This window comes from Mus pahari, chromosome 16 (assembly GCF_900095145.1).
Source record: "Mus pahari chromosome 16, PAHARI_EIJ_v1.1, whole genome shotgun sequence".
Classification (NCBI taxonomy): domain Eukaryota; kingdom Metazoa; phylum Chordata; class Mammalia; order Rodentia; family Muridae; genus Mus; species Mus pahari.
The window spans coordinates 17,960,849-17,971,538 of NC_034605.1; the positions used below are offsets into that span (position 1 = coordinate 17,960,849).

Consider the following 10,690-nt stretch of genomic DNA (forward strand, 5'->3'; position numbering starts at 1 on the left):
AATTGTCCATGTCATACAGATTTATTTTCTTTCTCTCTCTCTCTCTCTCTCTCTCTCTCTCTCTCTCTCTCTCTCTCTCTCTTTCTTTCTTTCTTTCTTTCTTTCTTTCTTTCTTTATAGGCTTTTGTAGTAGGACCTGATGAATTTTTTAAATTTCCTTGGTTTCTCCTATTTCATTTCTGATTTTGTTAATTTGGATACTGTCCTTGTGTCCTCTGGTTAGTCTGGGTAATGGTTTATCTATCTTGTTGATTTTCTCAAAGAACTGGCTCCTGGTTGATACTTTGTATAGTTCTCTTTGTTTCAACTTGATTGATTTCTGCCCTAAGTTTGATTATTTCCTGCTGTCTACTCCTATTGGGTATTTGCTTTTTTTTTTTTTGTTGTTGTTCTAGAGCTTTCAGGTGTGCTGTTAAACTGCTAGTGTAATCTCTCTCCAGTTTCTTTATGGACTTTAGCACTCAGAGATACGACTTTTCCTCTTAGCACTGCTTTCATTGTGTCCCACATGTTTTGATATGTTGTTTCTTCATTTTCATTAAATTCTAAAAATTCTTTAATATCATTTTTTATTTCTTGACTGACCAAGTTATCACTGAGTAGAGAGTTGTTCAACTTCCATGTTTATGTGGGCTTTCTGTTGTTTTTGTTGTTATTGGAGACCAGCCTTAGTCAGTGGTGATCTGATAGGATGCATGGGATTATTTCAGTCTTCTTGTATCTGTTGAGGCCTGTTTTATGACCAATTATATGGTCAATTTTGGAGAAGGTTACCATGAGGTGCTGAGAAGAAGGTATATTCTTTTGTTTTAGGATGAAATGTTCTCTAGATCTCTGTTAATTCCATCTCATTCATTTCTTTTATTGATTTCTCTGTGTCCTTATTTTCCATATATTATCCTTTGTAGGGTTGGATTTGTGGAAAGATAATCTGTAAATTTGGCTTTGTCATGGAATATCTTGGTGTCTCTATCTATGGTAATTGAGAGTTTTGCTGGGTATAGTAGTCTGGGCTGGCATTTGTGTTCTTTTAGGGTATGTATGAGATCTGTCCAGCTTTCATAGTCTCCGGTAAAAAGTCTGGTGTAATTCTGATAGGTATGCCTTTATATGTTATTTGACCTTTTTCCCCATATTGCTTTTAATATTCTTTCTCTTTTTTTGTGTGTATTAGGTGTTTTAACTATTATATAACAGGAGGAATTTCTTTTCTGGTCCAGTCTATTTGGAGTTCAGTAGGCTTCTTGTATGTTCATGGGCATCTCTTTCTTTAAGTTAGGGTAGTTTTCTTCTATAATTTTGTAGAAAATATTTACTGTTCATTTAAGTTGGGAATCTTCACTCTCTTCTATACCTATTATCCTTAGGTTTGGTCTTCTCATTGTGTCCTGGATTTCCTGGATGTTTTGGGTTTGGAGCTTTTTTTTTTTTTTTTTTACCAGTGGAGAGCACAAACGCAGTCCCCCACTACCACAAATTATGCAGTCGAGTTTCCCGCATTTGGGGAAATCGCTGGGGTCAGCACATCCGGAGTGCAATGGATAAGCCGAGTTTGGAGCTTTTTGTATTTTGCAATTTCTTTGAGTTTTGTGTGAATGTTTTCTGTGGTATCTTCTGCACCTGAGATTCTCTTTACTGTCTCATGTATTGTGTTGGTGATGCTTGCATCTATGACTCCTGATCTCTTTCCTAGGTTTTCTATCTCTAGGGTTGTATCCCCTTGTGATTTCTTTATTGTTCCTATTTCCATGTTTAGATCCTTGGTGGTTTTATTCATTTCCTTCTTGTGTTTTAGTTGTGTTTTCTTGTAGTTCTTTAAGGAATTTTTGTGTTTCCTCATGAAGGGCTTCTACCTGTTTATGTATATTCTGTATTTCTTTAAGGGAGTTATTTATGTCCTTCTTAAAGTCCTCTATCATCATCATGAGAGTAAGTGTTTTTAAATCTGAGTCTTACTTTTTTGGTTTGATAGGGCTTTTCAAATCTGAATCATGCTTTTGATGGTGTGATGTTGGACTTGCTATGGTGGGAGAATTGGGTTCTGATGATGACAAGTAATCTTGATTTCTATTGCTTATGTTAATTTGCTTTCCTCTTGCCATCTGGTTATGTCCAGTACTTCCTGCCCTTGCTGTCTCTGACTGAAGCCTATCCCTCCTGTGATCCTGGTTGTGTCAGATCTTCTCAGAATCCAGCTGTCTTTGTGATTCTGGGACTCCCTGATCCTGAGATTCTGGGTGTGTTAGAGCTTCTGGGTGTGAATCTGCCTCTTGGATCCTGAAATCCTGGTGTGACCAAGCTTCTGAGATCCTATGATCTTAGCTATGTTAGAACACCTGAGAGTTGAGCTTCTTCTGGGTGTTGTGAGACTGGTTGTGGAGCTGTCACCCGAAGTCTGGTCAGGGCACTGGCTCTGACTGGAAGGGTGAATGGATGCTTTGCTTGCCTGTATGTATGTGCATACTTCTGGTACCTTTGAAATTAAAGATAGTAGTGAGCCTCTGTATGGGTGCTAGGGATTAAAATCTGGCCTTTTGGAAGAACAGCTGGTGTTCTTAACCCTAAGCCACCTGTCCATCAAAATAAAATATTTGAAAAAAAATTGAGCAATGAAAATTAGGTTTGGAGTATCATTTGGGTTTCTTGGGGTGTGGGTGGTAATTAGTATACCAAATATATAGAAACCAAAATATTGGTTTATTTAAATTATATGACAATAAGTGATATTTTTCATTAAACCTGTCCTAGCTGTTTAAATGTAGCTCTCCTTAGGGTTGAGGCATTCTGAAATAAAATCCCTAACTATAGTTTATAAGTGGATTTGTATATCTAAAATGTTCTTAAAACATTATTGAGAACCCCTTCAGAATAAACTAAAAGCTAAAGAATTTATCTTATGAATTGGCATATTTCTTTCTGTCTTCAACTAATCTTATCATTATTCCAAGATAATGGCAAGTTTTAGTGTTGATTTCTTCCCCATTGGATCTCTGCATTCTGCCTTTCAAATGCCTGTTTGTATTATTACAGTGCCAAAGAGATTTATCATTTGTTTTTACACAGAGCACTGTTTGATACTATTTCCTTTTCTTGATTTTGGAATTTGAATTGAGGTATAAACAAAGCAAATCTTAAGGCAGGATCCTTCTCTAGACAGTAATGTATAGCTCCATGTTCATTTGTTTTTATTATGCATGTTAATGGCCTTGTTTTTGTGGTATTTGTGATTTGATGACTACTGTCTTAATCTCCTTTTTTCATCTTTGTAATTGAATAATATAGTACTTCAGTTCCAAGAAAAGATGTCCATGAAATTACTAGTGATACTGTTCCGAAGCCTGATGCTGTATTAAAACAAGGTAAGGGGATAATTTTGGAAAGATTATAAGTAATAAGTGTTTTATAAGTTAACAAGTTCAGTTTTCTTTTACTTTATTAATATATTTTTATTAGATATATGTTTTGAAAAAACTTGCATGTCTTGTTATACTTCTTTTTTCATTCAAAGTTCTAAATAGAGTTATAACCTGGATGAGTATTTTTTAAAAAACCAAATAGCTATTTCAATAATGTGCATTTTGCCTAGGAAATTCTCTGTTGGTTTAGAGGGATAACAAAGATAAACTTAAAGTAATTTTGATTTTTTAACTCTGCTACTATATATTCCTAATTAAAGGCTTTAATACTTATATTTGACTGAAAAGTAATGCTGTGATTGCATTTGTTAGTTTATTTTTAGTATTATAAATGATTGTTTCTTACTGTATCTATCAAAGGTAGATAGACTGCCTACAAATTTATGATTTGTAATTAATACCAATGTTTTATAAAAAGAGAATAACCGCTTTTAACTCATTTTAGTTTAAACTCATTATTTACAGAATTTCAAGTGTGGCGTAGTTAGATTTAGATTTGCAGAGAATATTTCTGGCTACTTTTATCCTTGTGCTTGATTTGATACTGTTTATTATTATTGAGTAAAATATTGACTCATAGGATAATGGTGCACACTTTAATCCTGACACTTGGGAGGCAGAGGCAAATGGATCTGTAAGTTCCAGGCCAGCCTGGTCTATATAGCCAATTCCAGGATAATCAAGGCTATATAGAGAGACCTATCTCAAAAACAGAAGGAAAACCAAAACCAACAAACAAGTAGAAATGAAAAAACATGGACTCATCTGTTAAAATTGTAGGACATAAACTAATTTCTATTTAAAAGAGGAAATTGCTTTTTCCTCTTGTATTTGTTTTGTTTTGTTTTGTTTGTTGTTTGTTTGAGACAGAATTTCTCTTAGCCCTGGATGTTGTGGAACTGGCTTTGCAGTTCCGGCTGGCCTCAAATTCCCAGAGATCTGACTGTGTCTACCACCCCAGTACTAGGATTAAAGTCATATGCACGTGTCTTTTTATTTTTTTATTTAATATTTATTTATTTACTTTATATATGTGAGTGTTTTGTGTGAGTATACATTTGAAAACAAGCGAAGGACATCAGATCCTGTGGGATTAAAGTTATAGATAGATTACATAGGATTACAGTTGTAAACCATTATGTGGGTTCCAGGAATTTTACTCAGGACCTCTGGAAGAGCCGCCAGTGCTCTTAACCGTTGAGCTATCCTTCCAGCCCATATTTGTTTGAATTTAAGAACCCTTCCAGTAATAGCAGTAGACTTTAATAGCCATAAAATAGAAATCCTGCATGCATATAAGATCAGAAGGAGTAGTGGCTTCATGTAACTTAGTACCAGGAGCCTTGCTCACACTTAAAAAATGTCAGTGCTGATTGCACAGCTTTTATTTCTTATAACTCAGTTGTCTTAATCTGTTCAGTTTGCTGACATTATGGTATGTTTCTAGCCTTTGATCAGGCACTTGAGTTTCACAAAAGTAGAACTATTCCTGCTAATTGGAAGACTGAATTGAAAGAAGACAGCTCCAGTAGTGAAGCTGAGGAAGAGGAGGAGGAGGAAGATGATGAAAAAGAGAAAGAAGATAATAGCAGCGAAGAAGAGGTAAATAAAAACTGTTGATGCCTTTTAAAATGTTAAGTAATGTCTTACTATTAGGGATCTTTTTGTCATAAACTTTGGTCTAATCAAGTTTGTTTTTGATCTGTGAGCAGGAATGTGGGCTTGGGGAGTTAAGAGTAGTTTCATCCACTCATCCTAGGTGATTCAGGAGTGTTTTACTTAAGGTGACTAAAATACCACCCAGTGCTTAACGTACTTGGAACCATCGTGTATTATATGATAGTTACCATCTCATAACAGGTGTACATCTTCCTAATTACCAAAAGACTAGAAAAAGTGTCCAGCATAATGTCCAGCTGGTATTAATGAAAAGTGAAGGTCAGCATCTTTGAGATTCACAGAATGGAAAACAATTTAGCTCCATACATACGGATTTCCATATGCATTCATCTGGGTCATAGAGTTAAAGTTTTAGATTTTATTGTGACTTCAGGTGAAAGAGAATTCTAACACAAAAAAACGACTAAGTCCTGTACAGATAATAATACCTACCATGAGGTAAACTGTGTTTTCTATTTAGAAAATCATAGTAATTTCTTGTGAATATGGAATATTTTCAGGTTTTGGATTCTTTAATTGTAGTAAATAGTTAATGAAATAGGAGTTTTTTTATGTTATATTTTATAATGCAGTAACAAATGATAACACAGAAACTTGCTTGTTTCAGTCTGGCCTAGGTCTGCTCTTTATTTTACATACTAAAATTAGAACTAATGTTGAGGTATTATCTGGGTGCTTGCCTCGCAAGCTGGAGCCTTGTAGTTCTAAGTGTAAAGTCTTCCTTGATGGTCCAGCCTCTGCTGCCCCTTCCTCATGTTTGTGTCTGTACCTTCCCTGGGAACTCTGAGCTCTAGCTCTGTCACCTTACATACTTTGCTGCTTCTCATCTTTCACACTGTAGCACTCTGCTTCTCCCGGCCCCTGTTCCACACCCAGGTGTGTGTGTGTGTGTGTGTGTGTGTGTGTGTGTGTGTGTGTGTGTAGTACTGGTAGTGGGGACTGCTAGGCACTTGTCTGACAGGTCCAAAACTCTTTAGAGAAACCCCTGAACCACAGCATCTCTCCCTTCTCTAGAGTACAGCATATATCTCTCCCTGTCTTTGTGTCTCTCCTCACCACTCTTATTTAGGTTTATTACATGTTTTTTTCTTACTAATTTATTTTTTAAGCTCCTCAAAGAGAAGAATTCTATCTTATTAATATATTTATATTCTTAGCATTTATCATAGTACATAACCCATGACAGGTGGTCAACAAATATCAGTTACCAAACATTTTGTTGCTTAGATTTGTGTTTTATAAGTACTTTTTTAAAAGCAAATCTGGGGTGGAGGTAGGGTGCAGTGGAAGCAAATTTGATCTCCAGTTAAATGGTTTAAGTTAAATACAAACTTAGATGTTTATGGAATAGAAACAAAGCTAATGTGGCTTAAATCAAATATTTTACCATAGTGACATTTAGGAAAATGTCAACTCGCTCCCACCCTCTCTACATTTGTATTTGACTGCCTTACCAAAACCTGACATATGTGAGTTGTTTAAATTGAGAAATGCAGTTTATCACAAGCAAGTTAATAGTTGTCATTTATTCTTTGTCTAAGTACCAGTCTAATAGCTAATTAATATGTCTATTTTTTTTCTTTTTTAAAATTACTGTTCTTTGCTCCACAAAAAAAATTCCCCTTAAAAACAAAGGGGAAAATTCACTAGAACAATGACATGTGATTTTTCCAAATTAAAATTTTGTTCAGCTTTGTTCAGCATATTAGTTGAATCTCCTATGACTTTTAGGACTTTTCTTTCAGTTAGAGTAACTGCACAGCTTGCTTGTATGTGCTGAGTCATTTTCTCTGCAGTTACTCCTAACTATGTTCTGTCACAGCAGGCTCCATAGTTTTTTTTCGTACATTTGATGCAGCACCTAGCACAGTGCCTACACTTACAGGTGCTTTTTGTTTGTTGAATGGATAAAAGTCAATGAATTGGTGAGTTCCTCCATCTTACCTACTACCCTGCTCCTTGCAGGTTGCTTCAGGACCAGCTCCCTACTGCCACAGCCCTTGGCCACAGCAGCAAGAAGCTAGTCCCTCCCTTGTAATTGATAATTCGGGGAGCTATTTTATTACTTGAAGATTTCCCTAAGTCTGAATCTTCAGGTATTGTAGATCAAGTTTGTTCCCCACTTCATTGATTATGTAAGCTTGAAGTACCATACAGTGGGGCTGCCTATATTGAAGGATACTTAGAGCAAATGGGACCTGTGCTTTCTGAGTTCCTTGAGGAGCAATAATGGAATCAACTTTGATTTTAAACTCTAGTCCTGTTTTAATATACATGAGAATAGGTATTCTTGAGCCTGTGACCCTAATTTAAAGAATAAACCTCTGGTAACAGTACAGAGATTAACAGTCATATTAGTGTCTTTTCTTATACAAAAATTGACAGTGGGAATTCTGTTGAAATACCTTTTAGGAAGTATTCATCTATATAGTGCAAAATGTCTAGACTTATTGGTTTTAAACAGCTTAGTAGTAAAAAAATATTTTGTAAACTGCCTTTGAAATATTTAAGTGAATATTAGTTTTTGCTGTTGGCAAGAAATGTTGCTTGCATTAATAAAATTCTGAATTGAGAAAAACAGTATCTTTTCTTTTGTGATTAAAATTAGGAAGAAATAGAACCATTTCCAGAGGAAAGGGAGAACTTTCTTCAGCAGCTGTATAAGTTCATGGAGGATAGAGGTAAGTGTATCACTCTTCCTGTGTAAGTACATGGAAAATGGAAGTGAGTTTCTCACTCTTACTGTATAAGTTCACGGAAGGTAGAGGTGAGCATGTTTACTTTTAACTGTATAAGATACAGAACAAAATATCACACTTGTTTGGGTATTGAGTGAGTCTTACAACCCAACCTCATAGACCAAGAGAGATCCAGAAATATAGCAAGAAGTGTAGGCTGGATGTGATGGTTCTTGTTTTTAATCCCAGCACTAGGGAGGTTAGTGCAGAAAGACTGTAAGCTTGAGGCTAGCCCAGGTTACATGGTGAAATACTATCTGTAAAAGTTCCTTCTTATACAAAAGGAAAAGTAACCTAATTCTATTTCTGCTACATAACCTAGAGTGCAAATGCTTATAATCTAGCACTCTCCCAGTAGAGTGGAATTAGAAGTTGAAGATAATCTTCAGCTATATAGCAAGTTTGTAGCCCTTTCATAAACTACACTGTCCCTCAGAAGGAGACAGGACTAAAATCGGGCCTGGTGGTATAAGCCTGTTAGCTACTCAGGAGGCTGAGCTAGCTGGGCTGAGCAGAGAGGATTCAGGCTAACTGGGGCAACTTTGTAAGACCTTGTCCAAAAAGTGAAAAGAAAACTGAGTGGTGGCCTAGTTGATAAATTAGTTACCATGTAAGTATAAGTACATGAGTTTGATCCCCATTACCCATAGTTTAGAAAGCCAAGTATGGTGGCATGTCCGTGGAATGCTAGTGCTGGGAAGGCAGAGAGAGGAGAATCTTTGAGGCTTGCTGGCCAGCCAGGTTAGTCAGATATGTGAACTCCAGGTTCAATGAGAGACCTCATGGGAAAACAGAAGCCTTTGACCTGCACACACATGTACATGTACAGGAACACAGACACATATGAAAGTCAATGGGGAGACTGGAAAGACGGCTCCGTGAGCAACAGTACTGACTGCTCTTCCATAGGATCCACATGGCACCCACATGGCAGCTAACAGCTGTCTGTAACTCTACCTCCAGGGGACTATTAGCTTCTATGACCTGTGGTACAAAGACATGCATACATATATGCAAAGCACCTATTCACATAAAATAAATATCTCAAAAAATAAACAGTGGGCCAGTGGTAGAATACTTGGCTAGCGTGTTCAGTCCCAGGTTTTACACACAACACACACACACACACACACACACACACACACACACACACCAGGACAGAGGGTGTATTCTAACTTTTTAAAATTTACAGTGCCAACCAAGACTTTCAGGAACTTGTTCTGTACTAACGAGTATTAGTGGCTGTTGTGGTATGAATATTTTTTCATTCTTTAATGTTAAATATTTTTTATCAGTATATTTTGTTTACATGGAGACTTGGTCTAAAAAGTGTGGCCTTCCTTATAGTTTTGTGTGAGATACAGGAAAAAAGTGCAGAAGATGATTAAAATCTAATTAGAGAAGAATCCATTCATTCACTTGGTTTTGGGAATGGATGTGTTGCAGCTGGGCTCTGTTCTCTTTCTCTACCATTTTGTAACATCTTGAAGGTTTTACTTTGTGTCTCCTTGTCATTTCCTCTATCAGAATGAAACAAAAGTATAGCTTTACTACATTTGGTGTATTAGTGAGTAAAGGTCAAAGAAAGCATCATGAAGTAACTAATTAATAGCTGCCCTGTGTATATCTCAGTACTCTAGTTTTTCTCATCTTTATCTCCCTAGTGTTTGAAAGATTTGCAGTTTGTCATGCTTTATTTGTTGTTTGTCCTTGTCTTAGTTTGGGTTTTACTGCTGTGAACAGACACCATGATCAAGGCCACTTTAATAAGGCCAACATTTAATTGGGGCTTGCTTACAGGTTCAGAGGTTCAGTCTATAATCATCAAGGTGGGAGCGTGGCAGTATCCAGGCAAACATGATGCTAGAGTAGCTGAGAGTTCTACATCTTGTTCTGAAGGCAACTAGGAAGAGGGTCTTGAGGCCCATGCCCACAGTGACATACTTTCTCCAACAAGGCTACCTCCACAAATAGTGCCACTCCCTGGGCCAAGCATATACACACCACCACAATCCTCTATATCAACAGAGGGAAGATGCTAGAAAGAAACATAATACTATAAAAATCTGGTGTGCAAAATCTTTAAAATAATGGTGCCATGGGTTTAGATAAGAAAGTGTTTTTTGTTTTGGTTCTGTGGAGTGTATTGATGGTTATTATTGGTAATATGTGAATTCTTTGAGATTATTTATATGATGCTAATATATTATGTGTTTTAACAGGTACACCTATTAACAAACGGCCTGTGCTTGGGTATCGAAATTTGAATCTTTTTAAGTTATTCAGACTTGTGCACAAACTTGGAGGGTTTGATAACGTAAGTATCATTATCAGAAGTGAAATGTGTTTTTCATACAATATGCTTCCTTATGTATCATTCATCCACTTGGTTTTGGGAATGGATATGTTGCAGCTGGGCTCTGTTCTCTTTCTCTACCACTTTGGTTTTGAAGGTTTTACTTGGTGTCTCCTTGTCATTTCCTCTGTCAGAATGAAATAAAAGTATAGCTTTACTGCAGAATCATTTGGTGTGTTAGTGAGTAAAGGTCAAAGAAAGCATCATGAAGTAACTGATTAATAGCTCCCTAGTGTATATTTGCCATCTCTCAAATTATTATCTACTAAGGAAAAAGGTGGAACACCTTTTAAGTTTAGAGTCACAGAGTACATGTCTGCTTTCCTGTTGAGTGTGTTAGACTTCAATGAAGTCCTATCTTAGTCAAGGCACAGCCCCAGAGATGGAAAGACCCCCCCCCCTTTCTTTTAAAAATGGGATCTTAGTGTGTAGCCCTGGCTGGCCTAGAACTCTCCCATGTTTCTCAGACTGGCCTGGAACTCCTAGAGCCCCACTTGATT

General features: G+C 36.6%; 1 protein-coding gene and 1 pseudogene across 3 annotated transcripts in view; one reads left to right on the forward strand and one right to left on the reverse strand.

The window, feature by feature from the left end:
• The window catches only part of Arid4b (AT-rich interaction domain 4B), a 126,082-nt gene that overhangs the window by 76,827 nt on the left and 38,565 nt on the right, over positions 1–10,690 (forward strand). For all 3 annotated transcript variants that reach the window (XM_021215185.1, XM_021215184.1, XM_029547311.1), the window contains exons 10-13: positions 3,283–3,359; positions 4,864–5,018; positions 7,705–7,777; positions 10,057–10,151. In XM_021215185.1, the coding sequence (XP_021070844.1) occupies positions 3,283–3,359; positions 4,864–5,018; positions 7,705–7,777; positions 10,057–10,151 (400 nt within the window). The remainder of the gene's footprint in view (positions 1–3,282; positions 3,360–4,863; positions 5,019–7,704; positions 7,778–10,056; positions 10,152–10,690) is intronic.
• Positions 1,440–1,593, reverse strand: LOC115065636 (annotated as a pseudogene).